We start from the raw sequence: 20,692 nt of genomic DNA, 5'->3' as shown, positions 1-20,692 counted from the left end.
GCAGTCATCTGACACCAAATCAGTACAAAACCTGTAATAATTGAATATGTTAATACAGTTTTAAACTGCAGACAACAAAATACCGTGACATTTGAAAATGTAACTATCCGCACCAAAAAAAAAATGCGGTTAAATTGAATACGTACGGTGAAATTCAGGGCTTGACGGGGGCGAGCAATTACACTCCGATATTATCTCCCTTGTTTTACAACGTCGCTCACATAGGTCTCTAGTGTACTGCACTTGCGCAGAACTACCATTAAAGGTGGTTAAACTCCGACACTTGCCGAGGGGAGGCTGAAGGCGCATGTGCTGAAATATGAACAAAAAAGATTGAGATACCGGATGTTGAAATAAGCTTAATTCTCCAATGATCTACAATAAGGCGGCATTTGATTGAACTAAAGAGGAAGTCGAACAGTTGGGAAGGGATCCATTTGAGCTTGTCAAGGTGCCTAATGAGACCAATAAGCAGCATGGTTTTGCCGTGCCCACAATAATGCACTGCACCCAGTCGCTAAGAAAGGGTTTAAAGCATCCGCCCCAGACGCTGTCGCGAAGAATATCGGCTACCACCAACCCGGAAAAGTAGTCTTAAACGGGACAATAACAAACACTAATGGTGACCAGATACGTCTCACAGAGAGCTTTTAGTATGCCCACTGACTTTGAGAGGAAACACTTAGGGCTCCGGATACTGTTAACTTGAATGCCTCTGGCTTTCGAATTTTCTTGTCTCAAACCAATGTTGGTATTAGTCGTATTTTTTAAAAATGAAATTTAGCATTCACCACGATGTATAAATTGAAAAGATATCATATACGTTCATTCATATTTCATCAACTGTTTGACAGTTATGTCAGAGTCCAAAACAGAGTCCAAAACTTGAACTTAACCCGAAACTGAATGAAGGCCAGCTATAGATTTCAACAGTTATATAGGCTAACTGACAAATATAAAAAAAACACGTAAAACAAAATTCACACAAAGATGTCTATAAAGTTTCTGACATCTTATATTATTACTGTTTGTGTTAATTTGTTTTCTTCCCATGTATGTTTATATATAACACACTCTAATATTATCACCGCAGGCAAATATTCCCTGTATACTCATTCTAGTTTCCATGGGATAGAGCAAATAAGAGCTTTATTCCCCCCCCCCCCCCCTCCCCAATTGTATTCCACATGTATATCAATGCATTTATTTTTAAGATTTATGGTGAATAAATGAGATGAAATGAAACAGTTATACAATATTTTGCTAAGTCGTCGACAGTAACATTTATATTGACATTTATAGCCTTTCATTCGTCTGTGTGGCAAAGTTAGATCACGAACAGGTTGTTCAGGGCCGTGTTGTTCAAACGTTTACTGGCTAATACTGGTATTAAAGTCATATTATATATTTATAATTTTAGTGAAACTTAGCAGCCATTGCAGTTATCTAAAGCCAAAGTGTAACAGCAGAAGACTTAATTCATATTTAACATACTGTTACGCATTCATTATGAGGCAAAGTACAAAGCTGAATACTTGGCTTAAACTGAAATCTGGTGTTAAGTCTCAAGACAACTGGGCCCTAAAGTGTACTAATGGTTAAGTATGTGATAAACCTTAATACAAGTTTTGTCAAAATTTCTAACAAATTGAACCTAATCCAGCCTAAATCTATTCACAAACTTTATAAATTGTTAATACATTTTTGAACAACTGGAGCGTACCAGTATCTTGTAATAACGCTCTGGGCTGCACCACTGTACCATGAAGCACGCTTTCATGACCTACCTTTATTTGTTTAATTTCCATGGCTGTATGTTTCCCCACGGGTACATTGATGCCCTGCTGATTGACCTCTGTCAGGTGGCCCGGTTCATGGATAGTTACCTTAGCACCCACACCTCGTTTGTTACCGGGCAGATATTCGTATTGTTCTACATTTAGCAATAGAGACAGGCCTGTTGACGGACCTGTAAAAAGTAATGACACATTCGTTTTTTTTTTTCTCCAAACCTTTCTTTTTGACACGACATCCCAAATCATTCTAAGACATATTTCTATTTTATTATAAAAATGAACGTTATAAAAATAAGATTGATTTATTTATCTGGTTGGTGTTTTACGCCGTACTGAGCAACATTCCACTTGTACGACCACCGTCAGTATTATTGTCGGTGTAAAACGGGCAGACCCCCGGGGGAAACTCATGACCATCCGCAGGGTGCTATAAAATTAAGATAATGTTTGTTCGTAATATTTGTAGCCGTCAGTTCCTGCTGCTGTAAGTAAGTAACGGCAAATTCAGAGTTGGAGAGTTTTGTCGTCAATGGTAAAAACAGTCCTTATGTGTCATTTGCAGTGTTAGGCAACTTTTTTTGACATTAATTTACTGATCACCTGTCACAAATTTTCTCTGTCATTCGTTCTATATGAACTACGTTCTATGAAACTTTTTTCAGACGTCCGTGTTATAGTGAACGTGATCCAAAAATAGTTGCCTAACATTTTTGGCAGGTTACATGATACAGTTGGACTTTTTCTATCTTCATCGATAAAAGAGTTGGTACTCAAAACTCCCCTATTAAGAGAGGTCATTTTTAAGGGCTTAATCTACATGTATGTAAAAATTCTGTGCAAATAATTTCATTTTTAGCCCTTTTTTGTATTATGCATGACAATGCAGTAAGGTCATAGCAGACAACTAGATGCTGCATCCGTTACCGCCTGTAACTCACCTGGCCTGTCCACACCGGCCGAGGCTGGGTCGGGCTGGAAGGTGTAGCAGAGCCCTGTGTCCGTGAAGGACAGTGAGAAATTGGCAGGACCACACCATCTGTCCCGCCATTGACACCTGCAACAACGAACCATAGAGTCAGTCGAAAAAAGAAAGGAAAAAAGGACGTGAAAGGAAAAGAAAACCATGTGGCTGAAAGTGACACCATCTTAGTCCTTTCGTCCAATTGTTGGTTATAGTGTATATTAGGTTTAACCAAGTTCGGTTCCAATCATACAGTTTTTAATCATATAACACCATATCATGCAAAACGATATGATGCCAACTGATATCTTATCAAATGATATCATGCCAGATGAGTGAATGACTAGTTGAGGTATAACGTCACGCACATTGGCGGTATTTCAACCACATCTTGGCTACTAAAAAATGCTAAAAGCCTTGATGACAAATAGTTCCTTACCCTCCTAATACTTATGGCTAAGAAGTCAGACGTATAATTATCCAAAATATTCCTTGATATGACTTTGACTGCAACTGACCATCATCGTATAAGGCAACCATTTCATCAACATCGATGAAACTAGGGGGCCTCAGTGGCCTAGGCCATTAGCGTGCCAGCGCGGCGCAATGACACAAGAGCTTGTCATCAAGGCGGTCGTTGTGAATTCAAGTCCAATTCATGCTGGCTTTCTCTCTGTACGTGTCAAAGTCTACCGGCAACCTGCGGATGGTTGTGGGTTTCCCAAATCCTCTGCTCGGTTTCCTCCCACAATAATGCTGAGTGCCGTCTTATAAGTGAAATATTCTTGAGTAGGCCTAAGGCCTAAAACACCAATCAACTAGATAAATAAAATCAATGAAATAAATGATGAAACGATGTAACAACGATTATAACACCGAGTGTTGGAACACTTTTCAAGTAATGTTTTATGAAAATATCACAGACGGTGTGGGCGAAAAGGCCATTCCATAACCTGACATCAGATTTGCACTTTCCTGTGTTTTGTACAGAGAGATCTTAACTACAGCCTCACCGCTCCGGATCAAAAATTCTTTCCTGATCTCAACTTTTACACTCACAAATAATGGATTCCTAAGGTTAATATGAGACCAGAGGGTAGGTTTAAGGATTAAAATAAGGCCAATGGCCATACTGTAGTTGACAGTATCGTCAAACTTGTGACCTGTTGAGGCCTGACCTGTTTCTAGGATGAACTGATAGATGAAGGTAAAGATAACCTTCTCGGTGTAGGCAGTGTATTGTATTATTGTGGAAGCAACAATTTATACATTTATTTATTTGATTATATAGTTTAACCATGACAGTGAAGTTTCATGGTGCTGGAAACTGGAGCGTCTAGGGAAAATCATCGTCTTTTGTGAATTACAATAAATAAATGATTTATTACAAAACGATTTCATAATAAATCAGAATTTAAAATCACTTTAAAATTATTATTTCACATGTAACCAGGTCAAAATATCGTTTGACACCGTAAATTCTGGGTAAGTTATTGTACAAGAAATTTCAGCTAAAACAACGGAAAGGAACATGTCAAATTTAATGATTAAAATTTTGACTTAAGTGTATGATGGTTTCGTGGTGATAAACTGGTGAGAAGAGGATCTACAAATGCAAGGTCGGGAATGGACACGCATCCCGTGTGTCCTCGCCCGAGAAAGGCAAATGTCTTAACCGCTCAGCCACGACAAGTTCAGTTGTGATTCAGACCAGTATGAGTAAGTCAACAACACTTATTAATACATTTGCTTGCCATTTGCTCTCCACTACTTTCGCTTCAGGTTACACCGTGGAATATGCTTATAGCTACGCTTTGAACACACGCAGTTATACTTCGTTGTATGTATATCGATTTCCCCATACCAAAGAGAGAAGAATAACAACTCTTCTCTAGCCTAATCCACAGTATAATTAGTCCTCGTTTCATTTGGTCTGGTTTTTGTATATTAATATCTTACTTTCACTAATATTATTTGTCCCAAATGCTTGCTTTATTAGTAATGTTTCTGGACAAAAACTTTTCATTGCTACACGTTTCAATTTCTAGGTGTTTTCCTTAAATAAGGAAAATGTTATTTTTTTAGATTTCTTTGTCACAGCTTTTATTTCGATCATCTGCAGAAATACCCCCAAAAAATTGATGACAGTATCTGAAAAACTAGAGTTGTCTTAAGGCAAGGGAAGAAAAGGAGTTAACGGAGAGCTTAAGTAAGAGGAAAGGGCATGGAAGAAGGACTAGGGGGGCCAGAAAATACAACCGCTAGGTAAAATAGTGCACGTATCGATCACATTTCAATGGGCATGTCTTGAGCCTGTAATCGTTAACCGACCGACCTATCCGTCTGTGAAGGCCGACTCCTTGAACAGAGTCAAGTCCGGCCAGATCAATACTTGGACACGATAATTAAGCCATGTGGTAACGAGCAGACAAAGGTTCTATGCTCCAGGGGCTTTCAGCGGACTCTGTCATCGTGCAGTTTCCCCCATCACGCGAAAAGTTGGGATTCAGGCGAAGCAACGCTCCCTGGAGCACGATTTCACTTGGCCGAACGTCGACTTTAAATTCAGCAGAATCTTGCGCGGATAATTGGGAACCCTGACAATGCTCCTACCAACAGCCGTGCCTTTCTTTCTTTCTTCACACCCTTTGGCTCCGGGACCTGAATACGGGACTCCATATTGTATTCAAGTGGTTTAACTTTTCCTGTGAGTTTCGATTTTTTCGGGTGTCTAGATTAATTGTCGAATCTCAGATAAATTTTGTGCAACGCTTATGCTGGGGTCGAAAAGACGACTGGCTCCAGCCATATGTTGTTTTCAACAACAAACCAAACTCTGGCGAAGAAAAATCTGTATTAAAGTAGCACCAAGGGCATATTAACTCTCGCACTTGAGAAACAGCCGGTGGCTTAAAAGCACCCAAAGGCACTTGGCCCAACCTTGTGTCTAGAATATTAATAGAGCAATTGAGGGAGCACAGTTGAGTGTCTCAGTTACACAGTAGGGTCAATGACTCAGGCTTCACAAAAACGACTGACGACCAAGAAGGGAAAGATTCTAGAACTTGCAATGTCTTCAGATACACAGCAAGTGTACCCAAGCAAGTCTTCCAAGTGATTCGTTTAAATCCCACGTCCAGCATTTGGCGTAATTTGGCGTTTGGCAGCAAATTATATTTTAATTCTATTACTGGTTCGAGAAGACATTTCTCAGTAGAATACGAATGTTGAAAGAGACGCAATAAGGTTTACTTCTTACTCCTCGTCTGAAGGATTTCTTTTAATTATTTTCTTGAAGAGTGCATGAAAGCATAAAACAACGCTACTAACGGAAAAACCGTGATTTGGAAAGCGAGCTCGCGAATAGTTTTAGGATACTGCATCATTTTCCAAAATTCAGGTTTCCATGGGTTGTATTTGCTTCCAGAAGAAATCATCATGAGACTCAATACCGGCAATGACCTTGATAAAATAAACTTACAGCATGTTTCGTGTTTTACGGGTTTGAGTGAAAATATATAGCTATACTCAAAAATTTTTCATTCTTGACAATGAGGGAATGTAGAATGTTCCAGGCCACGATTGAGCCTATACCTCATGTTGGTAGAGAAAAGGACACAAGCATCTTGTAACCTTCAGACAACGAACTACACTCAAATGTTCAAGAAAACCAGTATACATGTAAATAAAATAAATAAATGTTAAGGCAGTTTATGCGATTAACCATTTGAAATCTCGGATGAACGAACTGAACTCATGATAATAGCCGTATATGTTTACCTTAATATAAAGTCTTCTCTTTGGTGTGACACATTTTTGAGGAAGTCTGCATAGCTATCATTTCCCAATGGCGCTGTTGCCAGAATGTCAGCGCTGGGCACTGAGCCTTGGGTGACTCTCTGTAAACTATCGTATTGTCCCGTCTCTACAGCTTTGGACAGTCTGAAACAGAAACAGTATTTATTTATTTGATCATTGTTCTTTATTGAAGACCCATACTACAGATCCTTTCACTTATACGATGGCGGTCATTTTCACGAGTGCAAGAAACCGGAATATTTGGGATAAACCACCGACCTTTGGCAAATTACTGATGTGTGACGTACAGATACGTACACCATATTGCTGAAAACAACAACAACAACAATAATCAATCTTCAACAAATAGCCCCAGGAGCGCCGTCGATCATTTATTGTCACAAATGTCAAACGAACTGTGGGGATGGGAAATTTACTAATTGAATTGACTGTTCGTATACATTTCAAAATGATGTACTGAGAATTCCTTGTTCCGGGATAAAACGTTTAAATTGATTAAAGTATCAAAACACAGTGTACGTTCTTACAAGAATCACATTATTGCAAGAGAATGCAGCATCTCATGTTCCATTGCTTCTAAACTGAACGGAGACAAAAGAGAAGTCCAAATGTGGAATAAAATCAAAATAGTTATGTGGGGCTCTCACACGGAGCCGAGCTCGGCCGACTGCGCCATGTGTTAAATTCGTGAAGTGTCGGGGAAACTCGGGCGTTGTCGACGAAAGGTCGTGGAGTTGTCCTGACTTATTTCTGGCAAGGTCGTGCTGATAGGGCCCAATCCTGATGAGTCGGGTTTTTTTTTAACATGTTGAAAATTTTGAGCACTCGTTCTAAGTCGTAAATATATCGTGGTGTAGTCGTAGAGCAGTCGTTATACTCGTTGTACAAGTCGAGCTGCAGTTGTCGAAATCGTTTCTCGATCGGGGGGTGGGGGGGGGGGGGGGGGGCGGAGCTCGTGTTAGACTGGTACGTTAGACTTGGAAAGTCGTTTCACTCCTCTATACTCGCTGAACACTCGTGGATTAGTCTCGCTGTTGTCGTCGTCATGTATTGTTGTCGTACAATACTCGTGTGTCTGTCTCTACTGTTTCCTGCATATAGTGTTGCAGCTAGGGCACCATACAAAATAATTTCTTCCTCACCTGATTCTGTCAACATGTTAATAGTAGCCATTTTGAATAAAGATGATCAAAAGATTAATATCGTTGAGAAGTCCTACTACTCATGCAGAGTCGTACAGGTCGTGCCTCTCTTATACTACACTCTTACTTCACTCTGGTCTGGTCGTAGAAAGGTCGGGGCTAGTCGGGAATAAGTCGTGGCAGTATCTTCCCGTAGTCCTACTACAGTCCTGATTTGCTCGTACCTAGGTCCTCTTTCATTCCCCACCAACCAAGATAAACCCCCGATTAAACAGGACTGCAGTAGGACTATACACAACAACAACAGGTGTTATCCCGATTTTTGTCAAGGCTAAGAGAGCTACTATGGTCTGTACATATCTAACCCACCTGTAACTACGGTGGAATATGGTTGTACTGTAAAACAGGTACAAACAGCTGTATCAAATGCCTTCACACATGACTAATTTATTAAATCTGTTGACGACATCACATAAAATTTTGAAAGGCTTCTTCGTATGTTAAATTTTCTTGACAAATAGTAAAAAAAAAATGCAGTAAATATTGAACGAATTATGAGTATTTGATATACACGTATTATAAAGCCTTGTTTGGAGATATGTATGGAGTTTCGGAAATCGTCAAAATTTTATTTCACGCAAGTGCACACATTCATAATAATCTGGTGATCGCAATATAAGCCTCACTGCTTTGTTCAAACCAGACAGTTTATCTGGATGAACAAAAAAGTGATAGGCCTACATCTTATCACCATGCGATTATTTCGCGACTGTCATTTCTCTGGTATATTGCTTACATGCCTACTATATACACAAATACACACTTTCATAAAACGAGATTTAAGTTTCTGAGAGCACATGGAGTAGAAATATTATAACTTTATTCAACAGTTAGTCAGTGGTAACTGTGTTTTTAGAATTCTCTGAGGGTAATACAGTCTTGGTACTGTCTGAACAGAGACATCTTTAATGTTAACAGGGCAGAGGGGCTTTGCTGATGGTCATCATTAGCCACTACGTGTCTCCCCGTCTGTCTGTGCATGCTGTTTTAATTATTCAATATTCATTTCTGAACCGAGTATTGGAGATTACGATCGTGACATACCGTGTCATGCCGACGCGTGGACATACATAGAAACAAAGACAGCGGTTTTGACAGTGCCATGTATTGTGGATGTTATTTGTGATGTCTCTCCAGCATATTGTTTAGACATTCGCCTAAATGTTTTGACAGGTTGGCGTTATCCAGCTGTTTTCACGGTATAGCTGAAGAGAAGAGAAGCCAGACTAATTCCCATAGTGATGACTCATTAATTACTAGATGCCAAAACCATGAGCTAAACGGGTCAAAATTCAAATTATAGTTTTACTACAGCACAGTGTATTCTAGTATTGTGAAGCATTTGTAAAAGACATTGCTTTACATGTCTGATTATCTATATTTTAGGCGTTGTAGACTTCATTTCTTTTTATGATAAAAAAAAGTTCTCAGCCAAAGCAACGGAAGCTGGATTTGAACACGGTACCTGCCATCTACAACAAAAGAGAGCGACGACTGTGAACGTTTTTAATGTTTACAAATAATCACACAATGAAGAAACTGATATCTATACATTTGTCTTGGGTGACATATTTGAGCGCCGTTTTGAGAATGTGCTGTAAAAGTGCGTTATCTGTTAGTCTTGATAGTGTCATCTACCGTTGTGTCAAGTCATTTGCTTATCTTAATAGGTAATCTGCGACCAATTTCCTGGTCTGCTTTAAATCAATTATCTTATTTTTGTAAACACTGACGGTGTAGTCCATTGTTAACGATATTTTGGAAGCGGTCCAACTGCTAAAACTATCCTGATGTTTTCAGCTGTGGGCTGTATTTCACTGGTCTTACACTCGTGCTAGGTATGTTTATGTAGCTCAATGCTAAAGTCATGTTCTCAGAAGAGCACCAGAGATTGATCACACCAGGATCCCTTCAAATTGAACTAAATTGGCCGTGACTTCTAAACAGCTGCTCTGAGTGACATAGTCCGGTCTCAGTTCGCGACCCTGTCACGTGCACGACCGCGTCTTTTATTCCTCCCCTGGCTAAGATTGAGCACTAGCCTACGCGCAAGTTCCCCTTAATCCATTAGTTGCGTCCCTTGACCCTCTTCCATTCATCAGAGGTCGCCAGTCTCATTGGCTTCAATACAGAATGTATGAACTGTGCCCCTGTGACATTACCTATTCGATTACACTGACTCAAAAATGTGGACTTTGAGAAAATATGAATGAGGATCGAATCATCAGAATCCTATTTACTTCTGGGGAGATTTTTCTTCGATTTGGATTTTCCTAGTTGTCTCAGGAACGCGGCGAAGGAGAGCTTGATGAAAGCAGACTTACTTCCCACTGGACCACCCGGCACACCCAAGCCGGCTGCTAGATAAAGCCACGTCTTTTACCGCGAGGTAACAGAGCCTTCATATCTAGTAGTGTGCAAACATGGCCGAAATGCCCAAGTGAACTTCAATTTTGGCTTTCTTATCAGTAAATAAAGGGTGGTTATTTCTCATAAAAAGCGAGATAGAAAGGAATATAAAAGGCGAGCAAACTTCTGTTGATGACCTCCAGCCGGCCACAGTAAAATCATGGAAAAAATGTCGATTTTGATTATAATCTTTACTTCTTTTTTTTCTAGCAGAAAGGGTCCACAGGGTCAGGATTTGGGGTTTTTGATTTCCGAAAACAACAAGTCACTGGGAGGGATTTCACAGTTTTAATTTCAGATAGAATCCTTTAATCTCTCTTTCCATCGGAAGTCATATGGATCAATACTGGGTAGCATGAAAAAAAAAAAAACACACACACACCCTTAAAATACGTGGAAGGGAGTAGGAATGATTAAAACTTGGACAATACATGTCAAGATGGGTTATAGTCCTGGATCATCGAATACGGGAATTTAACAGAATTTGTCATCCAGGAAATTATCCCATTTTAATTGAACATTTTATCATCAACTCTACAGGGATATCAATGAGGCAATAGTTCCGGACAGGAAGACGTCACCATAATACATATTTGCATAACATGTCAACTCTTCCTTTAAGATAAAACCAACAAGAAATCACATGATATTAGCCGCAAACAATAACGCCACATGTGTATGCATTGTTAGTGATTTGAATCAGAGCTCAGCTGTAACATGAACAAGACAATGTGTCGTGGATAAACTTCATATATTCTGCAAAATCAAAGTTTTCGTGGAGATACTATACCATCGTTGTAAAGCATGACGACAATCATTCCCCCAAAACGTCGTTTGTCTTTAGAAATACATGTACATGTTGTTTTTATCTCTAAAAAGATCTTCAGAATATCATTCTATATCTATCATAATCTCAGATTTTAATGCTAAGATTTCAAAGTTTGAAAAAAAAACATCAACTTAACGTTTTATATTACCACATAAACTACGGTGTGAAAGTAAATAACCAAGAATAATTGCTTGTACTATAGATTCAAATGTAGTATGGTTTCAGATTTAGGGTTTATTTTAATACCTCTTGGTCTGTGTTCTGATTTTTGATTTATTTATTTATTTGATTGGTGTTTTACGCCATACTCAAGAATATTTCACTTATACAACGGCCAGCATTACTGCGGGAGGAGTCCGGTGGAAACCCAAGACCATCCGCAGGTTGTTGGCAGACCTTCCCACCTACGGCCGGTCTGATTTTTGCTGACCGTTGTAACATGTTGTGATTTTATATATTTGTTTAGTTATTCACTGATTATTACTTTCTCTGTCAGTTAAATGCCCATGGTTGGTAACACATCGCTATAGTTATAATAGTGCAAAACTACCACGCCGATTAGATGAACTCCACCTAATTACTATATGTACATATTAATAATGAGAACTGTTCCTGCATTTCGAGCGCTCGTTTGCCTTTCTCGTACATTTCGTGTCTTAGTAACCCATAGTAACCAAAATTTTACTTTTGGTTAAATCAATTATATTTTGATGACATATATGCAGAGATATCGCTTGTGTTGTATAGACAAAAGGCCAAAAATTGAGCCTACATAGAACTCTATGCGCTGGATAATATATGAGTGAAACCCCTATATATGTTATGTGAATTGCGGTATGCACAGTGAGCCTAAATGATACTGTAAATAGGCATTACACAAACGCCTATACCACTGTGTGCATGGTTATACAGGAGAGACAGTATAAAACTGGCAATGTTCTACATAACGTAAACTCGGGGACGTGTTGTATAAATGACATTACAGACAGCATGATTGATTTATACCACCTTGGTGGTATAAATCTGGTAAAGTTTCCTATAAGTCATATAAATGACCAGTCAGAGACTACAAGAAGTCTACAATGTCCTATACGTATTATACTCGCGGAGACGTTAGCTACACTTTGTGTATATATCACCAAACAGGGGACGCAGATGATTCTCCTGGCTACGATCCAATAGCGACCGTGAGTTTACATGTATTCCATTAAATTGTCATGTTTATCACTTGCCGTGTTCTTATCACCCTCATTTTGAGCCTTTCTTTTTTTTTTTGTTTTTAGATATTTATATACAGAAAATTGAAATATTTCTGACGCATAAAATGTATTTCCAGTATTAGAGAATGTAATATTAAAGCCGTATCACCAGCGCAATTGATTCACTTGATCTCTTGTTTTTTTTTTTTTGGGCGTGGGGTATAGGAGAGAATTGTGGGTTGTGTGTGTGTGACGGGTGGAGGGTGGTGGTGAGGGTAGTGCATGTTAGGTCAACGTTGAGGACGTTACACTTCTCAGATTTAATCAATGTGAACTTTAATATTAGAACGGATTGCGGCTTAATATCTATAAGGAATAATAGATATTGTCCGTGTGAGTCTTTATGAAATGTTACTAATTCAACATTTATCTAAGATAAATTGTTTACATTTGTGAATCTACGATGAAAAATGTTCTTTTATTTGTAACAGTAATGACATTCTGAATAAAAATATTACACTGTCTACTCTGGCTTTGTGCTTCTGACGAAAACCTTGTTCAAAGGTTATCAGCCTGTTGGAGACATTTCTAATTTGTATTAGAATTAAGTATTATAATTTATTTAAAATTTAACTCACAGTATTATTCATTGCTACCCTTGAGAATCATATTCATTTCTTCATTTTTTTTTATCCATTGTCCCGAGATAAAACTAGGCATAGTTTGTAAAGTCACATATTTACTTAATATCAGCAATGAGTTACAGTGACTTACCTGAAAGGATTTAAATTACAAATTGTGACGGCAGGAAAAGGCATGGAATCAAGCTGGTAAATTTGAACACTACTGTAGGTACGAAAGTTGATGAATTTGAGAATCCTGTCCCGTAGTTGATAGGCAGCCAGTGCCAGCAGAGCGCCCACTATCAATACCCATATCAACCTGAAAGTACATCAAGGTGGAGAAAAATTAGTATCAGCTATATGTAGACCTCAATATCAATACCCATATCCACCTGAAAATACAAGATAGTACAAGAAAATTGTTACAGATATATGTAGGCCTCAATATCAATGCCCATATCTACTTGAAAGTGCACCAAAGTGTAAGAAAACTGGTTTCAGATATATATAGACCCCAAAATCAATACATATATCTACTTGAAAGTGCACTAACGGGTAAGAAAACTGGTATCACACATATATAGACCCCAATATCAATACCCATATCTACTTGAAACTGCACCAAAGTGTAAAACAATTGGTATCACATATATTTAGACCCCAATATCAATACTCATATCAACCGGAGAATAAAAAAGGTGAAATAAAAGTGGTAAATATGAACCTCACTACATTAGCCTGAGAATAAAACTATGTGAAAGAAAACTGGCTACAGATATATAGATATCGACATATATACCAAAAAGTGTTCTAGGTGATAAAACCGTTATACAATATTGCCTTGAGCTATTTCATTTCTAATCAAGGGGGTTAAAGCTTTAGAAGATAACACATTGTATTTACTTAAAAATTTGCCTAAATGAATTTTTATACAGGTGATAAATATTACTTTTGGAGTTGAAACATTCATGTTTCCAGTAAAATAGAGTCCAAAGAAACATAAGCTTTCTACGACGAACAAAACTCTCAGAATTAGGTAAGATGAGTATCTTAGTCACGTTTTAAATTTTAGACTAAATACAGTAAATGGAAGCAATGTGTCTCGAAAATTCAGGAGACATGATAAGTGTAAACAGTATTGTATATACGAACAGGACACGCGTGCTCACATATTCTTCAGATCTGTAATAACGAATGGTCTTTTTGTATGATAAATTTCCGTTAACATATAGCAGTTATTATCAACAAAATATTCACTCTTAGGTACTTTAAATGGTGAAGTAATTTACCTCTCAATTTTGTATGGGATGTCTTGAATTTGGTATCCGGCTATTAATATATAAATTTTGTCATACCCTAAGATTCCAAACCAGTTAGTTCTTTCTACATTAATACTGAAAGTAAACCATGTATTTGCATATAGCAAGCAGAATGCTAAGCCCGAAAATTCTTCAGCGTGTATAATGCTTAAATGCATCTCTACCCTTAGATGAAATGCATCATGGCGTTATACCTCCATGCAAGTATAAACTAAATGACTTGTACCGGCAAAATATATAGTATAAAATTAAATTTACCAGGCTGCATTTTACTAGGATTTATCTTTATTAATATCACATCTTTTGGTCTCAAATTTAAATAAAAGTCAGCAGTGACACATACACAAATAAATGCATACATTCGATACATTTATGAGAACCATTTATTATCTTTGCCCGAATCACAGCCGTCAAACAGAACAAAGCTAACATGATTTAGAACAGGCTGTTGAAATAATTTCAATTATTTATTAATATTTACCTGCACATGCATTTGCACTTGATCTGCATCTTTCCCATTGTAAGGTTTCAGGGAGGCTCAATTATAAATTTCATATTTAATTTTATATCGGAATTTATGACTGACTTGGGCATTCCATGTACACATATTTTATTTATAGGCTACTCTCATTATAAATTTATTTATTTATTTATTTATTTGATTGGTGTTTCAGGCCATACTCCAGAATATTTCACTTATACGACGGCGGCCAGCATTATGGTGTGAGGAAACCAGGCAGAGCCCGAGGGAAACCCCACGACCATCCGCAGGTACCTGCCAGACCTTCCCACGCACGGCCGGATAGGACTCTTTATATAAAAAAACCTTTGCAATGTTTTTATGGATTAAGATCTATGTTGCATATTAATTATAATGCTGTAATAGATTTCTATACGCATGTAGGCCTAGATACTTTCAAACTGTTACTATTCCGTACATTATATGTGTGTGTGATAAACCTTCTGTCAATGTGAACATTGATATAGCCTGTGAAAATTGTAATACAGTAAATTAAATGTCAGTTCTAAAATTCAAGTTTAATCTAAAAACTTATTACATTAAGTAAATCAAAAAGAAAGGTATAAATTGTGCAAAGTAAATATGATGCTGAATGGTTTTGTAGTTAGAAATCTAGACAATAAGGTCATATCGTAATAAATATACACAATGAGCATTTAGGTATTAGTTTTAGTATCTTGTGTTTAAAGTATTTTATTTTACAATATTATATTATCGCACATATAAATATCATTTAAATATGATAAAGACCTATCATACAGGAAGCGTTGTGTGGTGTATTTTGAGAAATTATTATTTGATTCTTGCTTTAAAAGTCTATTGTAAGACCTGTACGAATTGCATTTATAAAGATTGTCGACATCTACGCGTAAATGTTGCAGTTCACAATATTAGTCTGCTATAAATCCTGATTTCAATAACGTCCTCAGATTTAAGGCTAATCTTAATACCCTTGCTTTTCAGTAAACATGGCGAGCTATAGGCTGACGTGTAAATACGTGCTCTGTGATATTACTGTGGATGTTCCAAACAATAACAATGGCTGCGGTTTTGTTCCAGTAAATATCAATACTGTTCAAACTCGTCAACAATGTAGTTTGTGAGCATTAAGACAGGATGTTGGACATATTATAAATTAAGAACAAAACGGAATGTGAGTTATTCAATGCATTCTTAAATATTTCAACGAGGTCGAGTTTAAGTTAACAATGCCTTCATCTACAATTAGGCCTGCAGCAATACAAAGCCGTGTTTTCACCTGTTATAATTAATTAGATAAGTAATTTATCGATACCACTGATGAAGAAAACCATACACAGATAAATTTTAGTCCTGATTTATAAATAGTCAAATGTGTGGAAACCGACTGGCAAATTTTAGTGCAAGTTTCCGAATGCTTCGTAACTAGATTCACGTTCATTTCAGATTGAATTATTCAATTATTAACATTTGTATAATCGTAATTTAGAGGCGTAACACCACGAACTGGAATATGCCTTGTTTTCTTTTTAAATATGATAGAACAACCTAATTCATATACAAAGATTAAAGCCAATTCTCTTGCCAAAATACATGCATGTACTTCTTGGAATATACACATGTAAAGGAATAGTTCCAAACAGAATCAGTAAGGCCACGTCAGTATCGAATCTGACTGCCCACGTCGAACACAAAATAGATGCGAACCGAGTCACTTCTTACATTCGTCTGTAAATTCGCCATGCATTTAAATGCTTATTTTGAACTGTTATCGTCGTGTCGGCAGCTATACCTATTGACAACGGCTTAATTAGACTTTACATGTGTGATTATTTTGAACTGTTGACTATCCATATTTGCATCGGCTAATTTAGAGTCCGTATCTATTCTTCATGGGAATCCTTGACTATAAGCCTGTATATGTATATGTGTTTTAACTTGGAAATTATCCATGGACTGCGAGTCTGAATTGGATATTATACTTACAGTTTATCCTGAATGAAACCTGTTGACTTCTCGCTTAAATGTTACCAGCTTTATTTACTATTTACACATTATGTCTTACATATTCCTCTATTAACATGTGCTTTACCTTGTTTTACAAATGTTTCTTGCCATTACCTGACATGTGACGCACCGTTTACGGTCTACGAGTGGTATAAGGATGCCAGGTTTGAGGTTTAGATTTATTAATCTACACTATATTTGAAAATATAGTATGCATCAATACAATTTCTGTATGAAATAACCAGAACATTAATATTCTATATATACGTTTTATCAACGCGTTATTGTGATGTTCGTAAAATTTAAGAAATTTACTTGTACTTTCAATTATTCGACCTCATTATAAACTGTGCATCCTTTATTTCAAACAAATGAGATACCACTTCTGCTTTATGTGGGTTGATTACAGACAACAAATCACCTACATGCCACTTTATGAATGAAAATGGTTGAGCTGTGAAGTACTAAATTCATTTTCTCCGTGTATATTGGCTAAAAGCCATCTTTGGGCTGTACACAAATTTCTGTTGTGTTTGTAGCAATCTATCTGTGTGTATAGATGTTTTCTTTACCCCGAGATCAGCTCACTTGTAGGCCTGTATACATAGCCGGTCCTGCCAAATTCCCTTGATCGCCCATCTCCGTTACCCGCCTCTGCTATTAGAACAGCAACAGCGGCCCGACTACGGCCATTTACCAAACATAATTGGCAACTCAAGATTATGCGATCAGGTTTATTACAGCGCTTTGTCATAGTGTGACGTTCTGATGTTCACTATGATGGAGGGGGGCACGCTCCGCTTCGGAAAAAAACTGCGGTGAAGAATATGGCAGCTCCATGATGACTGGTGATAGGCAATGAAAGACTGGTTTATCTGATTCGCCGTCCATGCCCATTTCTTTCCGTATCCATCGTTATTTTTATTTGACAACCTAGCATTGTTCGGCCATTTATCATAATTATACTGCCTGAATGTTGTGCACTTTTGTATATTACTTCCTTCCACCTCCAAATCTCCCCTGTTCACTTCATGCGTTTGGCAGCAATGTTCGAAAATTACCCCACAAACGATAAGAATTGACTCCATTGTTGTACTTCCTGAGGGTATTGGGGAAGTCATCGATTATTTCCCTTTGATGATATCAATGACGTGTATACATATACATGTATACATATCACTAACGTGTGTGTGTGTATATATATATATATATAAGTACATATACTGCGAATTACTATATGTTTAGTTTTACTTGCTTCATTTGTTTTTTTGTCTCACACCAATTTCCACATTATTTGAAAGGTTTAAACATGAAAAGATACATAATTTGACATTGTCCAGAGACAATTAACTACAATGCTTTCATATCGTGCAGATTTATCGTGAGTATAAGAGATTAAATTACACGGGCTGGTTGCATTGCGTGATATCATGTTTCACTTCATTAGTGTTGCATACGTGTGTCATTAAATAAAATGGAAATGGAAATGCAATCCTCTCTTACGTCATAATTACCTCAAAAGCATGTAGCATATGGTTACGAGTAGCTACAAAAGTATAATGGATGTTTATTTCACAGTAAGTATTAAAGAGGAATAACATATAGAATAATGCAGACGACTTACAGTAAAACCAAGTCAGTGATGACAGTGTGACAACTGGTAAATGGAAACAGGTAACTGGTGAATTCCGGACATTTTACCTCAGTTAAGGTTTTACGCCAACTCTTTATGTAAATGCCTAAATGGTCGCAATTTAAACAGCCCCTAACGCCATTACAAGTGCTAATTTCCTCGTCTATATATATTCAACAGAAATAGCAAAATTTTGTAAAATGGTTTTGTTTACACTTACGGTTAAAAAAGGAACATCAGCAAATTTTATGAAATTTATAGTATTGTGACAAAATCCTTCAATATATAGGCGCTACTGTAGGTGACGGTCAAATTCGACAGCTTTGTTTCACGCAGCAAACAGATTCATGCAGTTGTTTTGTGGAAAAATGAAATGCATTCGATGTTATCATACCTGTTACATATACCCAGCTGTAAACTATCAGCTATCACACTGTCCTCGCTGCTCTGGTTTTACTCTCTGTGCTGCAGTATTCTTCTCTGGATGACAGTATAAACCAGAGTTTTGCTGGAGGACTGGTTTCATCGCATTGTTTCGCGGCATTGTTTATGGAACATGAATCCAGCATTAACAGTAATTCTAGGATATACATATAAGTTGCTACAATCCAAGCATTTACATAAAGTTAAAATAAAACCTTAACTGAAGTAAATTGAGAAAAGAATCTTAGACTGTCACACTATCGTCGCTGCCCTGATTTTGGTTTTGTAGTGTTGTAGTCATATAGATTTATCGGTCATACATGGTTAGGACTATTTTGGGCATTCGGTGGTTTACAGTTTTCCAACAAAGAATTGAAACTAATTTCATTTAGTGCATATGTGATTGTCGAAATTGTGCTAAGAACACCTGGTGGGCTTGCTTGGATATGCAGCTTGCTTGGACATGGCAGCTTGCTTGGACATGGCAGCTTGCTTGGACGTGCCGGTTTGCTTAGACACAAGCAATCACTACCACTGCATATTTTTTTGTACATGCGCATTCAACTTTTACTCCACATTGCCTTACCTGTTGGTTCAAATATTTCCCGTCCGACGAAACCACGGCGAAATAACATTTAGTTATTAGTATTTTTATTTTCTTCACTTCCGATCATGGCTTTGCCACTAAATAAATATACAAATAAAATTTGGAAAAAGTTCATGCTTATTTCTTACTTTACATATTTCCTTAGTTATGTGGTGGTTTAGGATGAACGTTTTTTGGGGATTTGTCCTGTGCGTATTGGTCTCCAACGCTCATTATGGTTGACGACTGGCGTACGACAATCTGTTTCTACACCTACATTCAATGTATTAAACATCATATTTTGCTTCAGATTAAGTCCTCTTTAAACTGGAATTCCTCTTAGAACTACAGAGAACATTATTTGTGCTTTTTTCTATAGAGTTTTAGCATAGTTCAGATAGATCATCTTACCTGCAACATAATGGAATGTTCTGGTTAAACAAACATCCCAGCCGGTGTAATCCCCTATCTTGAGCCTGCCTCCGCAAGTAATCCCCGGCAGTCCGTCTTTTTTCTTTTATTCTATGTTTATTTTCTATTTTTTGGTACATGGCATCTTCGTCGTCCACCCTGGAGCTAACGCTGTCTCGAAGGGTATGAATATCACTGCGTAGTTTCTGTAGAAGGGCGTGGACCTCGGAACGGGATAGCACCCGTCGGTCCCTCTCGCTCTCCGTGTCCATCCCGCTGTCCTTCTCAAGAAGGTACGGGTCACAAATTCTTGGCTCCACCGAGGCGTATGGAGACACTTCCCCGTGATGGGACGGCATCCCTTCCATCCGTCCCGACCACACAGGCTTCCTCATGTCGGCGAGCGTGTAGTCAGACGTGGTCCTCATCGCAGTCTACTCTCCACAGGTGTAACAAACATATCTTCAAGTTTTCCGAGAACTTCACCCTTTCTTAGTATACTCCAGGTGAATATAGCACAGGAAGTTAACAACATACGGCAATCCAGAGCGGCTAGGTGAGGAGGGCCGGTACGGTGTCATAGCCACTCTTGACACACGGACAGACCGCTGATCCCACGCCGGCTCTCTTTGTCATGACAACACCTAAACTAAAAAGAGAATTTGCAATTATGCAGGCATGGAAAAGTTGGCCCGCGTTCCTCAGCCTGTCGCGTGCGTCTGGCAACGGTTGTAATATGAGTGGCCAACTTCCTCAAGGCCTTTCAATGGCTTCATTCACCTCATTAAATACGACTTCTGCAAATCAAAGCAGAAAATGAAATTTCCCTTTGCGCGAATGGCTAAGAATCGACGCTCATTGCTTCCCGTATCCAAGGAGTTGTAGAGGTAATTGATGAAGAGTGAGATTAAAAGGCCGCCCGAGACCCGGCTAAGGACGGTTAGCTGCCTTCAGGCCACGTCGCTCATTATCTAAC

General features: G+C 38.0%; 1 protein-coding gene across 1 annotated transcript in view; it reads right to left on the bottom strand.

Moving 5' to 3' along the window:
* LOC135473393 (uncharacterized) overlaps positions 1–20,144 on the bottom strand; it is a 33,018-nt gene extending 12,874 nt beyond the window's left edge. The window contains exons 1-6 of the mRNA XM_064753244.1: positions 19,717–20,144; positions 12,990–13,157; positions 6,538–6,699; positions 2,735–2,850; positions 1,788–1,969; positions 147–312 (exon numbers count right to left, since the gene is read on the bottom strand). Of these exons, the coding sequence (XP_064609314.1) occupies positions 147–312; positions 1,788–1,969; positions 2,735–2,850; positions 6,538–6,699; positions 12,990–13,157; positions 19,717–20,144 (1,222 nt within the window). The remainder of the gene's footprint in view (positions 1–146; positions 313–1,787; positions 1,970–2,734; positions 2,851–6,537; positions 6,700–12,989; positions 13,158–19,716) is intronic.
* Positions 20,145–20,692: the final 548 nt, after the last annotated feature.

This window comes from Liolophura sinensis, chromosome 8 (assembly GCF_032854445.1).
Source record: "Liolophura sinensis isolate JHLJ2023 chromosome 8, CUHK_Ljap_v2, whole genome shotgun sequence".
Lineage (NCBI taxonomy): Eukaryota > Metazoa > Mollusca > Polyplacophora > Chitonida > Chitonidae > Liolophura > Liolophura sinensis.
This window is presented reverse-complemented; position numbering and strand designations above follow the sequence as displayed.